Source organism: Heteronotia binoei, chromosome 16 (genome assembly GCF_032191835.1).
Source record: "Heteronotia binoei isolate CCM8104 ecotype False Entrance Well chromosome 16, APGP_CSIRO_Hbin_v1, whole genome shotgun sequence".
Classification (NCBI taxonomy): domain Eukaryota; kingdom Metazoa; phylum Chordata; class Lepidosauria; order Squamata; family Gekkonidae; genus Heteronotia; species Heteronotia binoei.
Window position 1 is genome coordinate 58739987 of NC_083238.1, and position 19419 is coordinate 58759405.

General features: G+C 47.9%; 1 protein-coding gene across 1 annotated transcript in view; it reads left to right on the forward strand.

Moving 5' to 3' along the window:
- The window catches only part of SLC39A10 (solute carrier family 39 member 10), an 87338-nt gene that overhangs the window by 53903 nt on the left and 14016 nt on the right, over positions 1-19419 (forward strand). Inside the window, exons 4-7 of the mRNA XM_060257189.1 lie at positions 5758-5927; positions 11330-11548; positions 16463-16583; positions 18424-18795. Of these exons, the coding sequence (XP_060113172.1) occupies positions 5758-5927; positions 11330-11548; positions 16463-16583; positions 18424-18795 (882 nt within the window). The remainder of the gene's footprint in view (positions 1-5757; positions 5928-11329; positions 11549-16462; positions 16584-18423; positions 18796-19419) is intronic.

Sequence of the window (19419 nt, forward strand, 5' to 3'; positions counted from 1 at the left end):
CCTCCACTCCCAGACCTCCAGTGACTCCAGACCCCCGCTTTCCTGTCTGTTGACCCTGGCTTTCTGCCTGCTGACTTGTCCTTCGGCTGTGTGTTTTTGCCAGTGGATTTCCTGTTACGCTTTGTGAACATAAAATGCTTTTATCCAAAGATGCCTTATAGTAGGGGTGTCCCACCCAGGGCTTTAATCAGGCCCACAGGGCTCTTTTCTCCCCCCTCCTGTCCCCTCACCCTTTAAAGCTCTGAGGCTGCCAAAATTCCCAGCTCCTTCTTCTTTGTCTTAGCAGGCTGAAGCAAGAAGCAATTCTGGGCTTGCAAAGCTGCAAGGAAAACGCGGAATGGACTTTCCATTACGGTCTCTGTGCCCAGATGGACTACTCTGGGAGACCATAATGGAACATCCATTCCATGTATTCCTTGCAGCTTTTTGTTGTGCTGCAACATATTGTAATGGAGTAGAGCTCAGCTTCACTTTTCAGTGTTTATATGGCCAGTTAAAAGCTGTTCTTTGCTGGAGTTGGTGTGACCTTCCAAATAAAGGGCTGATGCTTTGAGCCAGCAAGTCGCTGCTGAATGGATCTTAGAACTGGTGCCTAGGGAGTCCTCTGACCTGGGAACCCACAGCCAAAGGAGGATATTAGTAGACCTGGGGGCAGGGGGAGAAGCTTGCAATGCCCAGCCATTTCCTGCTCTCCTAAGCCCAGAGCATTTTATATTTGTGGTTTCTGCTGTGATCCTTGTGCTTTTTCTTGATGCTTTTATTTTTAAAAATTGCATTGCCAAATCCCACTATTCCCCCACCTTTCCGTTTTAAACAAAACACGGCAAGAGTTTTTAAAGCATGTTTGCATTTTAAGTAAAAAAAATATTAATTATGTTTCTCTGTATCCTTTATAACAGGGGTGGCCAACGATAGCTCTCCAGATGTTTTTTTGCCTACAACTCCCATCATGGCCAATGGCTGGGACTGATGGGAGTTGTAGGCAGAAAACATCTGGAGAGCTACCGTTGGCCCACCCCTGCTTTATGTCAGATCCAGCCTTCATAACAAATGAATGCAACCAGGGGTCATTTAGTAGAAAATTTAAATTACTGTAATTTATGAGATTATTTAGTTTGGATGTAGTCTGTTTGATGTTTTGTAAAGTTTTTTTTAATGTTGTAGGCCACCCAGAGCTCGCTTGTGGGATAGGGCAGAGCATAAATTGAAAAATTAAATTAAATTAAAAAGAGGTGCCAGAGCTCATTAGCACAACTCATTTGCATATGCCACACACCCCTGACATCACCAGAAGGTGGACTAAATTCGATCAGCTCAGAATTGGCCTTGAAATGCTTCTTGAACCTCACTCCCACCATACTCTTTAAATTACTTTCTCCTGTGTGGCCACAGTGGCATGAGGAAGATTTCCATCCGTCTGCTTTATATGTGTTGGTTCTTTTCCCATTTTTTTTTGTGCGGAAAAATATTAGAAAGTTTGTCCAATCTTAGAGTTCAGCAGAATTCTCCCAGGGGGTTTGAACAATGGAGCCCAGAAACAAGTGGGGTTTTTGGGGGCGGGGGGGGGGTAAGAAAGAAAGGGCACAATAAAATTTAGACGTTCTGGAGCTCCACTCCTGTGAGCTCCTGCCCAAAATGAGTTCTGAGTGCCACACCCCTTCCTTATAGTGAGATGTTTAAACCTGTCCATTATGCCAGAGTTGCTGAACAAACGGGACCATTATAGCTGCAGAACCGGCCCTAGGGCTGTTTGTTACATCAGGGTTCTGACCGTTTGGTTGCCAGCACGTTGGCTGAACACCTAATATTTTAAGCCAGTCCGTCTTCCTGCGGCATTGTTGTCCACGCCTCCTCAGGAGAAAAAGGCAAGTTTGTGTGTTTCTGCGTGTGCAGAGGGGTTTGTCTCCCGCTGCCGGTTCCTCAAACACATTCCACTGCTCTCCACTTTTGGGCAGTCCTTCTCGCTCCTCATCCAGCGGGTGCTAATAAAAGTCAGGAGGAGATGGAGAATAAAGTCCACTTGCAGATTTTCCATGGAGAAGAAGATGAATGAAGATTTATACCCCGCCCTTCTCTCTGAATCAGAGTCTCAGAGCGGCTCACAATCTCCTTTCCGTTCCTCCCCCACAGCAGGCGCCCTGTGAGGTGGGTGGGGCTGAGAGGGCTCTCACAGCAGCTGCCCTTTCAAGGACAACTCCTACAAGAGCTATGGCTGACCCAAGGCCATGCCAGCAGGTGCAAGTGGAGGAGTGGGGAATCAAACCCAGTTCTCCCAGATGAGAGTCCGCACACTTCACCACTACACCAGGCTGGCTCTCCACTGCACCAAACGTAGACAAGGTAGCTTCTGTCGGCCAGGGGTGCTCAGCCTTTCCGAGCTTGTGGGCCCCCTCCAGCACTTTCCCAATGGCCGCTAATTGTTCTTAGAAGGTGGGCAGGGCCAGGAGGAGCTTTTGCCCTCCAGGGCAGGATTAAGCCTTGGAAATTTGATTGGCTGTGCAGATTTTTTAAAAAGTCACTTAAATTAATTTCGTTTTTCGATTTCTTCCCCGCGCTGTCCCACAAGCGGGCTCAGGGCGGTTTGCATTAAAACAGGATGAAACAAACCGCATCAAACTAAACAGAATCCTAAGTACAAAATGTCACGGAAAATCAAAAGACCGCAATCCACACAATTGGCAGAGAACCAAACAACAGCAGAGAGGCTGGAAGCTTTCAGCAAAAACTTGAGCACATTGATAGCAGAGTGCTGGGCGGGGGGGAGCGATGACTTCGGAGGACAAATGGCCTCCATCTTACAGGCCCTGGATCATCAGCGGGAGCTCATTCCACCAGATAGGGGCCCGGACTGAAAAGGCTCTCGTTGAAGCCAGTTGGGCGTCCTTAGGACCAGAGATCACAAGATGTTGTGAAGCCGACCTCAGAGCCCAGGGGGGGTTCATATGGAGAGAGGCAGGCCCAAAGATATGCAGGCCCCAAGCAGCTGCCCCCATAGCACAAGAATCTTCACTGTGTGACTGAAGGTAGGCTGCAGCAGCCATTTTATGGCTGGCTCCGCCTCCTGTGGCAGCCATTTTGTGTCTGCCCATCACTCCGTGTCAGAATTTCAAAGGGGCTGGCTGGAAACAGTTGGGGCGCTCCTGCCCAAGCGACTCTTTTCAGAGGCGTTCCACAGTTGCTCAGGCTGGCGCTGATAAAAGAGATCAGCATGAATTTTCCCGTTTGGGTTTTCAACCTCAGGAGAAAAGAAGGCATATAAATACTGCAAATAAATAAATGAAATAGCAGAACGTTAGAAAACTTAACAGGTAAAATAAAGATAAGGAGTGCCCCGTGGCACAGAGTGGTAAAGCTGCAGTCCTGCAGTCCGAGCCCTCTGCTCATGACCTGAGTTAGATCCCAGCGGAAGCTGGGTTCAGGTAGCTGGCTCCAGGTTGACTCAGCTTTCCATCCTTCTGAGGTCGGTCAAATGAGTGCCCAGCTTGCTGGGGGGAAAGTAGATGTCTGAGAAAGGCAATGGCAAATCACCCCGTGAAAAAGTCTGCCATGAAAATGTTGTGATGCGATGTCACCCCAGAGTCGGAAACAACTGGTGCTTGCACAAGGGACCATCTTTACCTTTTAAGAAATAAAGATAAAATGCATATCAAAAAGTTACATGAACCATTAGAACAGCAGAGGATGGGCTAATTACACAAAGTGAGTTCTTCACCTGTTTTCAGAACGTCTGAAAAGGTCCTAGATGGGGAGGGGTGTTTTGTCCCCCAATGGGTGAATGGTTCCCATCTGCAAAGTATCACACAAGCTGTAATTTTCTGCCACCCAAGAGACACTTAGTGGCAGACTTGCTGCCCCCTATTTTGTACAGAATCACCATTTTACCCATATTCTCCATATCTAACCGTATTCCAAAGCTCTGTATTTAACCGTATTTGTGTTGATGCAGTTTCAGCTTGTTGCTTAGCCTTTTGGAAAGCTCGGGAAGTGAAAAAAAAACCCCAGACACATGTGCAGTTTGACTCTGCAGTAGATGGAATGAGAACTTGTTATGCTGAATAGGGGGTTAGTCTTTTATACTTCCTGTAAAGAGCTACTTCCCAGAGTTGGTGACACGTCAATCAGTTGTATGTTTTAGGCTGAAGTCTTCCTCTTGGCAATTTGTTTTAGCCTGAACGACAGTGACTCTTGTGTGATCGACTGTATCGTCCTGTCGTCTTCCTATTAATGAGTGGTTCACATTCAGACATGAAGCAACAGGGAGCAAAGTTAAAACCGCGATTGCACGAAACAGCACATGCTGCGAGCCATTCTGGGGCAGGGGAAGGGGCAGACCACCCCAGAAATCTCTTGTCTACTTTGCTTATCTCAGAGGGTGAGGATTTGGGCTCTAGTTGAAGGAGTATAATAAGCATCTTAAAAAAAACCAATAATGAAGCGTGTCAGCCAAATGTAAAACTGGAGGGAAAGAAGACTGATCTGCTTGTATCGAGCCAAATTCTGCAACCCCCTGTTGCAAAAACATTCATCTCCTGAAATACTTGAGAAAATTTTTTTTCATAGGCGTATGTTTTAAATTTTGATTCTGGAATGGTTTTCCATTGTCAGGAAAGTGGCGTATGCCGCGATTCAGATCCTGAGGTTTGTGTGAACGTGTGTGGTGATCAAAATAGGGAGTATGATTCCAACACAGTGAATGCTACCCATTGTTATGTTATGTCAGAAGTTGTTCTTGATACATGCCCAGAATTTTTATTACTGGCATCCCAGAAGTTCTTGGTGGGAGAGGAAGGTGAAATACGGTGTGGAATTCGCTGCCAGAGGATATAACGGTGGCCACAGGAATAAACAGCTTTCAAAGAAGGTTAGATTGATGGAGGAGAAGTCTTATCAGGGGCGCCTAGCCATGGTGACGGAGGGGAACTTCTACATTCAGAGGCACTAGGCCTCTGGATCCCAGAACCAGGAGGCAACATCAGGGGAAGGCCTCAGCCTCTCTGCCCTGTTGTTGGCTCTCTAGAGAAACTGGCTGGTTACTGTGTGGGATGCTAGACTAGATGGACTGTCGGTCTGATCTTAACATTTTTATGTTGTATCTTCACTGTTCTGGTATAACCCTAATTGATAAGGCCCATGGCACAGAGTGGTAAAGCTGCAGTACCGGAGTCCAAGCTCTCTGCTCACGATCTGAGTTCAATCCCGGTGGAAGCTGTGTTCAGGTAGCCAGCTCCAGGTTGACTCAGCCTTCCATCCTTCCGAGGTCGGTAAAATGAGTACCCAGTTTGCTGGGGGGGAAGTGTAGATGACTGGGGAAGGCAATGGCAAACCACCCGTAAAACTGCCTTGAAAACATTGTGATGTGACATCACCCCAGAGTCGGAAACGACTGGTGCTTGTCCAGGGGATTGCCTTTACCTTTTTTTATAACCCTAATTGACTCCAGAGCAAGTGAAATTGACCCCAGAGCAGGAAACACAATTCCACATTGTCCCAAATATTGTCTTTGTTGTCTGCACTCAAATAATATGGATTTAAAAACAATCCCACACCCCCACATCCACCTTTTTGGTCCAATGGGTGTTTGCTGTTTCAAATTTCACTCCTAGATTTATGACACATGGAAGTTCAGGAAATAGTGGATTTCTTCCCGGCCGGTTGGGTGGGAGTTCTTGGAGCCATAACTGTAGATTTCAGACTCTCCCGTAGATGAGAACAGCTTTCCTGATTAATCTTTTTGTCCCCACTCCCCTTCTTCCACAGCCTGGATTTGTGGCATCATTTCTATCACGGTCATTAGCCTCCTGTCCTTGCTGGGGGTGATCTTGATCCCCATCATCAACCAAGGGTGCTTCAAATTCCTTCTCACCTTCCTGGTCGCTCTCGCGGTGGGAACCATGAGCGGAGACGCCCTGCTTCATCTGCTGCCCCATGTAAGTTCTGTTCCATCTTTACACTTCTGTTTCTTCCCTCCTTTTAAAAGATGCTTCTGCCACACACCCCTGACATCACCAGAAGGTGTACTCAAGTATATCAGCTCAGCAGCTACCTTAAAATGCTTCTTGAAATATCATTGTCATAAGAAAACCTTGCGCCCATAATACTTTTAAAATAACTTTCTCCTCTGTGGCCACAGTGGCATGATGAAGATTTCCATCTGTCTGCTTCTCATGTTTTGGTTCTTTTCCCATTTTTGTTGGGGGAAAATATTAGAAAGTTTGTCAAATCTTAAGAGTTCAGCAAGATTCTCACAGGGGGTTTGAATGATGGAGCCTAGAAGCAAGTATATTTTTGGGGGGGAGGGAGGTAAGAAAGAAAGCAGAATAGAATCGAGAGGTTCTGGAGCTCCTCTGCTGTGAGCTCCTGCTCAAAATGAACATATGAAGCTGCCTTCTACTGAATCAGACCCCGAGTCCATCAAAGTCAGTATTGTCTACCCAGACTGGCAGTGGCTCTCCAGGGTCTCAAGCTGAGGTTTTTCACGCCTACTTGCCTGGACCCTTTTTAGTTGGAGATGCCGGGGATTGAACCTGGGACCTTCTGCTTACCAACCAGATGCTCCACCACTGAGCCACCGTCCCTCCCCAATGAGGCCTGGAGGTCTCAACCTGACAAGGGGAGGTTTGACTCAAAAACTCCTACTGTGGAAATGTTGTTGGTATCTAAAGTTCCGCTGGACCCAGATCTACCTGTTTTGCCGCAGAGCAACATGGCTACCTTTTGAAACTAACTTATGTAAATAGATCCAGGTGGGCAGCTGCGTTGGTCTGAAGCAGCAGAAGAAATTTTGAGCCCAGCGGCCCCTTTAAGACCAAGGAGGGAAATCCCTTCCTGACCCCAAAGTGGTGCTCAACATTAACCTGGGCATATAAGGAAGGGACAGGGGTGTCAAATTCATTTGTTATGAGGGCCGAATTTGACATAAATGAAAGCCTGTCGGGCCAGGCCATGTGTGTCATAAAATGTAATGCAGGTAGCAAGGGAACAAACACAATTAAAGATTTTTTTAAAACTTAAAATTAAAACACGCTTAGAAGATTAGCACAAAGGTGCTTTCTTTGTATCTCTCCCATGGGATCCAGGGAAATGGCAAAGGAAGCTCTGGCTCTTTCCTTCCTTCTCCAGGGGACTAGGAGGGGGAGGAGCCTCAGCCAATAGGAGGAAGAGAGGCTTGGCTCAGTAGCTCTGCAGTGTGATTGAGAGAGCCTGGCAAAGCAAGCAATCCCTCCCCAAGGGAGGAGCCTCAGCCAATGGAGAAAATAGAGGTTTTGCTCTGGAGCTCCTGTGCGATTGAGCAAGTCTTGCAAAGCAAGCTGTGCTGCAGAAGGAAGCAAGAGAGAGGGAGAAGGGAGTAGATGACAGCCAGTTGCTCAGGGGCCTGATAGGAGCCTTCTGGGGGCCTGCTTCGGCCCCCGGACTGCATGTTCGACACCCTTGGGCTACAAGAACCAATCACTGGTTCATCCTTTCCTGCCCTTCTGCTCAGAGATATTCTGGGATTATTTTTTTTTTAGAAAAATGGTTAGAATTACATAACGAATAACTGTATCTTGTCTTGTATGTTTCTGTTGGGTGAGGTGACTTATTGCAGGTCCGGTGAATGTTTAGTTGGCCTGTCTTCTGTTCGAGCCCATAGGGAGATGATGTATTTCCTGTGGGGTAATTTTGAATTGTTTCGGCCCCTGCGAGGACATATATAAAGATTTGTTCTTCTGCCGCATCTGGGGAGCAAAGCGGCCAGGCAGTTTGGAGACGTGAGATTGGGTGGCTGGAGCATGTTTTAAAGTGCATGTGATTGTATACCAAGACGGGTATGCAATGAATTTATTTTCCAGATGGCAAAAGCGATTAACTGCGGCCAGTTCATGTTCCAGATCTCACTTTTGTTTGAGAAACAGATGAGTTGTTCTTTTTCTTTTCCTTTTTAGCGATGTTTATCAGGCATCTAACCAACTAGGCCCTCGGTAATCGATGAAGTTCTCTAAGACTTGGCCTTGCTGGCAGGTTTAACATCTACAAGTCTAAAGCATTTTATTGATTTAATTTCAGAAGCAGAAAAACTCAGGGCAGAGCGCTTTGCCCCTGAGAACGTGGAGAGGGAGGCAGCCGATTGATTCTCGGGATAGAAGGCAAAGGTTTTCCACTATACCTGCTCAGAATTTAGTGACAGCTGTCCCTCTGATTTTAGTAACCCCGGGTTGTACAACTACCTTGGAGGCCAATAGCACCTTAAAGACCAACAACATTTTTGGAGTAGAAGCTCCCAAGAGTCAGAACTCTGCTCCGATCCAGCTGTTCTACTGCAAACCAGAATGGCTCCCCTCTGAAATTGGCTTGTTCCCTATATTTCAAATACTCCTCGCCAGGGTGGAATTCTAGCAGGAGCTCCTTTGCATATCAGGCCATACACCCCTGATGTAGCCAATCCTCCAAGAGCTTACAAAAAAGAGCCTCGTAAGCTGTTGGAGGATTGGCTACATCAGGGGTGTGTGGCCCACTATGCAAAGGAGCTTCTGCTAGAATTCCACTCCTGCTTCTCACAAACCAGTTTTGCGACCTGTGTCATACGCTAACCCACCAGTCCAAACCAGAAGTAGGTACGTTAACTCAGAAGCTAGATATCCCAAAGACCACAGAATAATTTTTGTACTCTGTGTGTGTGTGTGTGTGTGCCTCGAAGTCATGGTGGTTTCTAGTGACCCCTGCTGGAGCATGGAGGAGATTCAGAGAAATGGCTTGATACAGCCTGCCACTGCCTCCCACTCCTGGTATTCCTCAGAGGTCTCCCTTCCAAGTACTGCCAGAGTCAGTCCTGCTTAATTTCTGAGATCTGACGAGATCAGGCTTGTCTGGGCTATCCAGGTCAGGGCGACCACAGAAATAATTTTTGACAGAGGAAGCACCTGGGTGCCGAGGATCAAGATTATGTTGCTTCAAACCAACTCAGCTAATCCCCAAATCTAAAATGATGGTTAAGTACACACTTTGGTGTAACTAACCCTTCCATATTCATCGGTTGCAGGTTTCTTCTTTGGCCTTACTTGTCAATTTTTCAGACCCATCCCTTTGGCGACTGAAAATGAGATGCTAGATTAAAAGAACCCTGAGTCTGATCCAGCCAGTCTATGCTTGCTTTCTTGGGTCCTTTTGTAAGAACATAAGAGAAGCCATGTTGGATCAGGCCAATGGCCCATCCAGTCCAACACTCTGTGTCGCACAATGGCCAAAACTCAGGTGCCATCCGGAGGTCCATCAGTGGGGCCAGGACACTAGAAGCCCTCCCACTGTTGCCCTTCCCAAGCACTAAGAATACAGACCATCACTGCCCCAGACAAAGAGTTCCAACAATACATTCTCTCTTTTGTGTGTGTGTATGAAAGCGAGAGAAATTTAGTAACTCTTCTTTCTAATTGGGAAAGAATTTAAGAAAACACTAAAACAGTGTGCATAGCCAGCCACATCTTCAGTGGCAAATCCGAAGCCCTCGCTTGGCGAGTTTCACTTTCTAAAGACAATTGGTGGGTGCCAAGAAAGGCATCCTTGGGGGCAGTTGCATGTTGGGGGACCCCCGGTTATACATCCCATAAGTGTAGTCTTGCTATGTTGGGAACTTCCACTGCCCGTGTACTGCTTCTCCAGGTCAAAAATCCATCTGCAGCGGTTTCTTTTCCCCCCCATCAAGTCATAGCTAACTTAATGGCAACCGCATGGGGTTTTCAAGGCAGGAGACGTTCAGAGGTGGTTGCTGCTACCTGCCTCTGTGTCACCGCCTTGGGCTTCCTTGGAGGGTCTCCCATCCAAACATTAACAAGCTTGGCTTAGCTTCCACGATCAGACAAGATAAGGACATAAGATGTGATGGTATCGCTTTACTCTGCTCGGGTAAGATCTCACCTGGAGTCTCGTGTTCAGTTTTGGGCACCACATTTTAAGAAGGATCTAGACAAGCTGGAACAGGTCCAGAGGAGGGCGACGAAGATGGTGAGGGGTCTGGAGACCGAGTCCTATGAGGAAAGGTTGAAGGAGCTGGGCATGTTTAGCCTGGAGAGGAGGCGGCTGAGAGGTGATATGATCACCATATTCAAGTACTTGAAGGGCTGTCAGCTAGAGGAGGGTGCGGAATTGTTTTCTGTGGCCCCGGAAGGTAGGACCAGAACCAATGGGTTGAAATTAAATCCAAAGAGTTTTGGGACTTCCTGACCATTAGAGCGGTTCCTCAGTGGAACTGGTTTCCTCCTTGGAAGTTCTCCTTCCTTGGAGGTTTTTAAACAGAGGCTGGATGGCCATCTGACAGCAATGAGGATCCTGTGAATTTAGGGGGAGGTGTTTGTGAGTTTCCTGCATTGTGCAGGGGGTTGGACTAGATGACCCTAGAGGTACCTTCCAACTCTATGATTCTAAGAGAAGCCATGTTGGATCAGGCCAATGCCCCATCTGGTCCAACACAGTGGCCAAAAAAATCCCCAAGTGCCATCAGGAGGTCCACCAGTGGGGCCAGGACACTAGAAGCCCTTCCACTGTGCCCTCCCCAAGCACCAAGAATACAGAGCATCCCTGCCCCAGACAGAGAGTTCCAATAAGTTGTGGCTAATAGCCACCAATGGACCTCTGCTCCATATGCTTATCCAATCCCCTCTTGAAGCTGTTTGTGCTTGTAGCCGCCATCACCTGTGGCAGTGAATTTCATGTGTTAATCACCCTTTGGGTGAAGAAGGACTTCCTTTTATCCATTCTAACCCGACAGCTCAGCAATTTCATGGAGTGCCCACAAGTTCTTGTATTGTGAGAAAGGGAGAAAAGTACTTCTTTCTCTACCTTTTCTATCCCATGCATAATCTTTTAAACCTCTCTCATGTCACCCCGCAGTTGACGTTTCTCCAAGGTAAAGAGCCCCAAGCGTTTTAACCTTTCTTCATAGGGAAAGTGTCTCCTGTTTAAGGACTAATCGGGGCAGACCCAGCTTAGCTCCCAAGATCGGGCCAGGTTGGAGTATCCAGGTCAGGACCAATATTCCCTCTATGCTGTGGAGTCTTGTGAGCAAAAAATTCTATTTCGTGAGCTGCTGGCATTAAAGTGGTGGGCTGTTGCATAATTTGCTCAGGGGCCATTTTCCCTGAGTTAAGACACAAAGGCGTGAGCCAGAGGCTAAAACACTGAGCTAGCTCAGCTTAGAGTTACTGGTCAGTTAACACTTGTCATGATAGCAGTATACGATAGTAAAAATCCCAAGGCTCCAATCCCCTACAAAATCAGAACCGTAATTTCAGCAATTTGTGATGCACAGCATTAATGAAAGCAGTAACCTCCCGTGTTTCTGTCTCTTTCCTGACTTCAGTCCCAAGGTGTGCACAACCACACGCATCACGAGGGCCCAGGGCATTCGCACGAGCACCACCACTTCCACGGCCATTCCCACGGGCATGGAGGAGCGAGCCAAAGCTTCCTGGAAGAATATGACGCTGTCCTGAAGGGCCTGGTGGCCCTTGGAGGGATTTACCTTCTCTTCATCATCGAGCACTGCTTAAGGATGTTCAAGCACTACAACAAGCAAAGGGTATGTTCTGACGTCTCTTGCATTCTGAAGACGGGGCGGAAATGTTCTGCAGGGAGGAGTGAATTCTTCATTGGGAGAGCCAGTCTGGTGTAGTGGTGAAGTGCGCAGACTCTTATCTGGGAGAAGCGGGTTTGATTCCCCACTCCTCCACTTGCAGCTGCTGGAGTGACCTTGGGTCAGCCACAAGTTCTTGCAGAGCTGTTCCTCTTGAGAGCAGTTTCTGTTAGAGCTCACTCAGCCCTGCCTGCCTCACAAGGGTGTCTGTTGTGGGGAGGGGAAAGGAGACCGTGAGCCCCTCTGAGTGAAGGGTGCGATATAAATCCAATCTCCTCCTCCTCTTCTTCTGTTGTCTTTCCTCCTCTTCTTCTTCCTCCTCCTTCTGTCATCTTTCCTCCTCCTCCTCTTTTCCTTCCTCCTCCTCCTGTCGTTTTTCTTGCTTCTACTCTGTTGTTTTTCCTCTTCTTCCTCCTCTTCTGTTGTCTTCTCTTCTGTCGTCTTTCCTCCTCCTCTTCTTCTGTCGTCTTTCCTCCTCCTCTTCTTCTGTCATCTTTCCTCTTCCTCCTCCTCTTCTTCTGTCGTCTTTCCTCTTCTTCTGTTGTCTTTCCTCCTCCTCCTGTTCTTCTCCTTCCTCCTGTCATTTTTCCTGCTCCTCCTCTTCTGTTGTTTTTCCTCTTCTTCTGTTGTCTTTCCTCCTCCTCTTCTGTCATCTTTCCTCTTCCTCCTCCTCTTCTTCCGTCGTCTTTCCTCCTCCTCCTCCTCCTCTTCTTCTTTCTCCTCCTCCTCATCTTCCAGCCTGTTAATGACAGACTGATTAAAGATGCTAATACTATAATAGCAATCCTGTGTCCTCGAGCTGCAGCCAACCTCAGGGACTTTGGGCAAGAGATCAGGTGGCTTTTGCCATTGCTTCCTCCACACAGCAACCCCAGTCATGTTGCTGTCTGCCAATTTTTTTATTAGCGTGGTCAGGAAAACGATGTGTGGATGTAGGAGCTGGTATCAGTGTGCAAAAGAGCAAGTGTTACTTCAGAATCGATCTGGGGAAGGTTTTGTGCCGTCGAATCTGCACCAGGTTCTGTCTGCATCCAGAGCTGCCAGTATTTTAGTGTAGCAAACGTCTTTCACACCAAGCAAGACTGCTGATCCACCCGGTCCATTCCTGTTTGCTCTGCTTCTTAAGATGGGTAGCTGTGCTAGTCTGTTTGCAGCAGTAGAAAAGAATAAGTGTCCGTGAGCAACTTAAAGACTAACAAAATCTGTGGCAGGGCTTGAGCTTCTGTGAGGGACTTCTCACTTCTTCAGCTGCAGCTTGAACGGGCCTGTCTGTCCTTATATCTCGGCAGGGGTCATTTCATACAAAAAAGTGCCGGAGCTCATTAGCACAACTCATTTGCATATGGAGAGCCAGTTTAGTGTAATGAATGAACTGACCCTGCCGTGCCACTCTAGTTGAGGACTAAGCTGCTAGGTAAACAGATGGCCATTGTATAGCCAGCCACTATCACATTCAACAAGAATGACTATGCTTAAGCGACAAGTGTTTTCTCCAGTATTCAAGTCATTGTTTTCTAGTAAGCTGTGGGGGGTGGGGAGTGTTGCCTGAGACATTATCTGTCCATCTCCCATTCTGTTGCCCATAAGCAGCCACTGGCTGTGGAGGCCATAGACTTTCCACTTGACAAAAGGACGGTGATTGGCAGAACAGTATGGCCAGCCTGCAGAAGGCCAGAAAACCAGCTTTGATGAAGACTGGAGCATCAATGGCTCTTGGATGTCAATTTATACTGTCCTATTTGGTTTTGGGATGACTGTGGAAAGGGAGCAACCCTTTCTCCTCCTCCCCAAAGCGCCAGCATGGGCGTTCAGCACTCTGGTCCCCTGCTAGATTTCTAGAGCAGCAACTGGCCTTGGGGAACTGGTTCCCTTAATCCTAACTGCTCCCAAGGTGTGATGGGAGTTGCCATCATTAAGGAATTAGAGGACGGTGGTGTCACCTTCTCTGACTGTGCGTGTGGTTTGGCGTCTTCTTGGATTGTATCCATCCTGTTTCATGAATCACAAATGCTCCCCCCCCCCTTTCTTTGTAAGTAAATGTGTATTGTGCCATTTGTGAAGCCCAGCTCCCCTCCTCCTCCTCCTGGCACCACAAGTGCACAAATGAGGCCAGGCCGGCATCTCCAATTACGTGTAGTGGTTAAGTCTGCAGACTCTTATCTGGGAGAACCGGGTTTGATTCCCCACTCCTCCACTTGCAGCTGCTGGAATGACCTTGGGCCAGCCAGAGCTCTCGTAGGAGTTGTCCTTGAAAGGTCAGCTGCTGGGAGAGCTCTCTCAACCCCACCTACCTCACAGGGTGTCTGTTGTGGGGGGAGAAGATACAGGAGATGGTGAGCCACTCTGAGATTCAGAGTTAAGGGCGGAATATAAATCTAGTATCATCATTTGGAAATGCCACTCACCCGACATCACCAGAAGGTATTCTAAATTGTATCAGCTCAGTGTCTACCTTAAAACGCTTCTTGAATTATAACTGTCAGAATAAAAAGTTATTCCCATCATACTTTTAAAATTACTTTCTCCTATGGCCACAGCGGCATGATGATTTCCATCTGTCTGCTTTTTTATATTTTGGTTATTTTCCCATTTTTTGTGGGGGGAAATAGAAAAAAGTTTGTCAAATCCTAAGTATTCAGCAAAATTCTCCCAGGGGGTTTGAACAACGGAGCTCAGAAGCAAGTATTTGGGGGGGGGGGGTTGTTTTAAGAAAGAAAGAGCACAATAAAATTTAGAGGTTCCGGAGCTCCGCTCATGTGAACTCCTGCCCAAAATGAGGCCTGAATCTTGGAGAGTGGAGTGATTGTTATTCCTATTGGTATTTGTTGCCTTTAAGACAGTTTTGGCCATAGAATGTGACCCCGCCCTGGTGTTTTCTGGACATAGATAAATGTTGTGTTACTTTGAATTCCATCTTCCCCTCCTTTTGTTTCATGTTGGCATTGTGGGTAAGGAGACCAATTTCGCACTAGACCTTTAACTCCTGGTTTAGCCCTGTCCCCAAACTGGCATTCTGCACTAGAATCATAGAATCAGATAAAGCAACTTTATGACTCTATGATTTTAGTGAAGAATGTCAGCTTGGGGACAGACATAAACCAGGATTAAAGGTCTAGTGCGAATTGGTCGGACTCTCTTTCACCAGTGCAGAGTGGGGTTCCCCCCACCTCCATTTCTGATGGGCCCTTTTGGGGGGAAACGACTGCAACAGCCAGCTACTCTGAAGGTGTCCGGCCAGTTCAACCAAGCAGACTTGCTTCTTCTGCTCAGAGGACGCAGGGATTGAGATTTAGACACCTTAGAAGATGGAACTCGCCAAACAGGAGTTGCTACCCCAGGCAGCGTTCGTCATGATAAAGCCAAAAGCTGGAATCAGAAACCACATGTGAGAAGAAGAGTTGCAGATTTATACCCCGCCCTTCTCTCTGAACCAGAGACTCAGAGCAGCTTACAATCTCCTATGTCTTCTCCCCCATAACAGACACCCTGTGAGGTGGGTGGGGCTGAGAGGGCTCTCACAGCAGCTGCCTTTTCAAGGACAGAGTCAACCAGCGGCCTACAATCTCCTATATCTTCTTCCCCCACAACAGACACCCTGTGAGGTGGGTGGGGCTGAGAGAGTTCTCACAGCAGCTGCCCTTTCAAGGACAACCTCCGCCAGAGCTATGGCTGACCCAAGGCCACTCCAGCAGGTGCAAGTGGAGGAGTGGGGAATCAAACTCAATTCTCCTAGATAAGAGTCCGCGTACTTAACCACTACACCAGACTGACTAGAAGAGACAGCTAGATTGTCTTTCCCATGTGTTACGTTCTGTTAGTTTGAAAAGAGAGCACCATAGTGTGACAGTTCCTTGGAGGTGGAAAGTTTGTTTTCCCGTAAGCAAAATTGCTCCGATTTGAACTTACGGTTTTGCCTAACATCTGGTCTACCTTTGAAGATGCTGCTTTGATCTTCAGCCAGAACTGGAAAGCTTCCAGATGCTTGATCGCTTGAATACCTGAACACTTGCTGTTGGCACAAAGCAAACTGGGGGCAGAAACCAACCCCAAACAATGTCCCTGTGTACCAAAAGCGAGTGTTTTGATGTCCAAATTGCCCAGAGGTTCTGGCTCAAGATTCTCTGATCTTTAGAAGTAGAACAGGTAGTAGGTTGCGTGAAATATCTACCTGGTAGGGGTGTGAAAAAAGAAAACCTCATTTTTTTTTCTGGGTCTGGATATATTGAACCCAAAACGCAGAAGGTTGTGGGTTCAGTCCCCATAGCTCCAGTGAAAAGGACCAGGCAGTAGGTGAAGGGAAAGACCTCAGTCTGAGACCCTGGAGAGCCATTACTAGTTTTGAGTGGATATTACTGGACTTGATGGACCAGGAGTCTAATTCGCTATATAAGGCAGCTTCACGTGTGACCAGCATTCCCTCTAAGCTGAGTGAGCGTGAGCCAGCTCACAGATTTTTAGCTCACGCATTTTTGTCTTCGCTCAGGAAGGACGGCCCCAGAGCACACTCATTGATGCAGGAGCTCACCACTTTAATGCCAGCAGCTCACAAAGTAGAATTTTTGCTCACAAGACTCTGCAGCTTAGCGGGAAGATTTTGTGTGACCCCTGTAGTGTTGCCGTGGAAGAGATGGTAAATGATGTGTATTTGGCCAGCATACCAGAGGTCTCTGCTAAGGAGGTTGCTGCTACTACAAGATCTGCGTGCACTCAGCAACTAGGCACTTCCAACATGAGCAGCAGAGCAGGCTCTACACCTTCGGAGGGCACGGGGCTCATTCTCCAGATGCTCAGGAGAGCCCTTTGCCCCTCACCCCTGTTCCATGTCGACCGTAACGTTCCCACGTGCCTTTTCTCTTTCAGACCAAACAGAAGTGGTGTAAGAAGAAGCAGAAGTCCGACGAGTCGCCAGTGGGGAGGAAACTCTCTGATCACAAGCTGAACAGGCCTAACACTGACTGGCTTCAGTTGAAGCCTCTTGCAGGTAACAAGCGAAAACTGCAATATTAAAAAGAAATCTCCCCCGGGGGGTAACTATGTGTCAGCAGAGGCTACGAGGAATCTTGTGGTGCTAACATTTGCGAAGTGGCACCTGTTTCCTCAGATATTTGATGCCCTCTGGTGAAGTAGAACAGGGGTGGCCAACGGTAGCCCTCCAGATGTTTTTTGCCTACAACTCCCATCAGCCCCAGTCAGCATGGCCAGTGGCTGGGGCTGATGGGAGTTGTAGGCAAAGAACATCTGGAGAGCTACCGTTGGCCACCCAGTCAGCATGGCCAGTGGTTGGGGCTGATGGGAGTTGTAGGCAAAGAACATCTGGAGAGCTACCGTCGGCCACCCCCTGAAGTAGAAGGTGCCATCAAGTCTCGCAATAGGCTGATGGTGACCCCAGAGGGTTTTTGAAGGCAAGAGATGTGCAGAGGTGGTTGGCCATTGCCTGCCTCTGCATAGCGACCCTGGACCTCCTTGGTGGTCTCCCATCCAAGTACCAACCAGGGCTGTGTCCCTTCTTAGCTTCTGAGATCTGATGAGATCACGCTAGCCTGGGCTATCCAGATCAGGGCCAAAGGAATTCAGAGGATGTTTTCCATTGCCTGCCTCTGCATAGCGACCCTGGACTTCTTTGGTGGTCTCCCATCCAAGTACCCACCAGAGCTGACCCTGCTTAGCTTTCGAGATCTGACAAGATCAGGTTCGCCTGGGTCTCGCAAGTGGATCTGATGCCCTCAGTCGGCAGATGTTAAATCACAAAAAGCAGGGTCAGAACTCCAGAAGCCTTCCCACTCTTGCCTCCACAAGCACCGAGAACACAGAGCATCACTTGCCCCAGACATAAGAGAAGCCATGTTGGGTCAGGCCAGTGGCCCATCCAGTCCAACACTCTGTGTCACAGAAGAACATAAGAGAAGCCTGTTGGATCAGGCCAATGGCCCATCCAGTCCAACACTCTGTGTCACAGAAGAACATAAGAGAAGCCTGTTGGATCAGGCCAGTGGCCCCTCCAGTCCAACACTCTGTGTCACATAAGAACATAAGAGAAGCCATGTTGGATCAGGCCAATGGCCCATCCAGTCCAACACTCTGTGTCACAGAAGAACATAAGAGAAGCCATGTTGGATCTGGCCAATGGCCCATCCAGTCCAACACTCTGTGTCACAGAAGAACATAAAAGAAGCCATGTTGGGTCAGGCCAGTGGCCCATCCGGTCCAACCCTCCGTGTCACACAGTGGCCAAAACCCAGCAGGGCCATCAGAAGGTCCAGCAGCAGGGCCAGAACTCCAGAAGCCCTCCCACTGTTGCCCTCTTAAGCACCAAGAACACAAAGCATCACTTGACCCAGACATTGTGTCCCATCTACACCTTGTGGCTAAGAGCCATTCATGAACCTCTGCTCCATATATTTATCTGGATCTGAGTCTCTTTGTTTTAGGATCCACTCCAAAATAGGATTTTCTCTATTACGGGTATAAAAATTATTGTAGGGAAGTCTAGGAAGCTTGTGTGAGCAGACAGTTTGCCTGTTTTCTGTACAAGTTGAACTCAGTACGGAATAGCATGGACTCTGTAGCAATCACATAAAAGCCCCTGCTGCAGTATATGTGTCAGTGCTTCATGAACTCCAAGACACTCTTTAGTGTGGTGTTTTTGCATTGCTGTTGAAGTTGTCCTTGAAAACATGATCCTGCGCCTGCTGTTTTCGACAGCATATGGCCTCAGCGCTAACACAGCATCCTCAGTGCTATAGCGGAGGGTAACATCCCCATCATAATCAGCCCACTGTTGTCTGCCTAATGTAACATTTCTTTTGGCTCCTTCAACCCAGGAGCAGACGACTCCGTTCTGTCCGACGATCGACTGAACGAAACGGAGCTAACCGAACTGGACGGCCAGCTGGACTCCCTGCCAAAGACCTTCTTGTCCATGGAAGAGGAAAACAGGATGCTCCATTCCCACAACGACGTCTCCCACGCCGCGAGAGAGAACAACATTCCCGACGTGGAGTACACCGGCAACCACCGAGAGGACAAAATTGTCGTGCGGAAGCACAACCACCTGTGGTCGCACAAACATTCCCACCATTCGCACGGCCACTGCCATTCTGGCAAGGACTTGAAAGACACAGGCATCGCGAATATCGCCTGGATGGTCATCATGGGAGACGGCATCCACAATTTTAGCGATGGCTTGGCCATTGGTAAGTCAAGACGGGGATACGTGGCTCTCCGTTCTCCAGAAATAATAATAATAATAATAAACTTTTATTTATACCCCGCCCTCCCCGCCTAGGCAGGCTCAGGGCGGCTAACAGGACATGGTAGAAACCATGATGCAAATAAACAATAGATAATACAATTAATAATTTAAAGAATAAAACCAATAAAACAGTAAGACATTAAAATACAGTCGAAGGGCATATAAGATGGCTCGGTATTATTGATCTTATCAAGAGTTCTATCTTAAAAAGCTAGCCGGAAGAGGGCAGTTTTGCAGGCCCTACGGAACTGGTTAAGATCCCGTAGGGCCCGCACCTCTTCCGGCAATTGGTTCCACCATTGGGGGGCCTTTGTAGAGAACACCTGTTCTCTGGTAGCTTTTAATTTAATTTCTTTTGGCCCAGGGATTTCAAGAAGATTTTTTGAGCTTGATCGCAGTGCTCTCTGGGGAACGTATGGAGAGAGGCGGTCCCTAAGGTAGGCAGGTCCTCAAACATATAGGGCTTTAAAGGTAATGACCAGCACCTTGTAACGAACCCGGTAAACAATTGGCAGCCAGTGCAACTCCCGCAGCCCAGACTGCACATGTTCCCACCGAGGCAGTC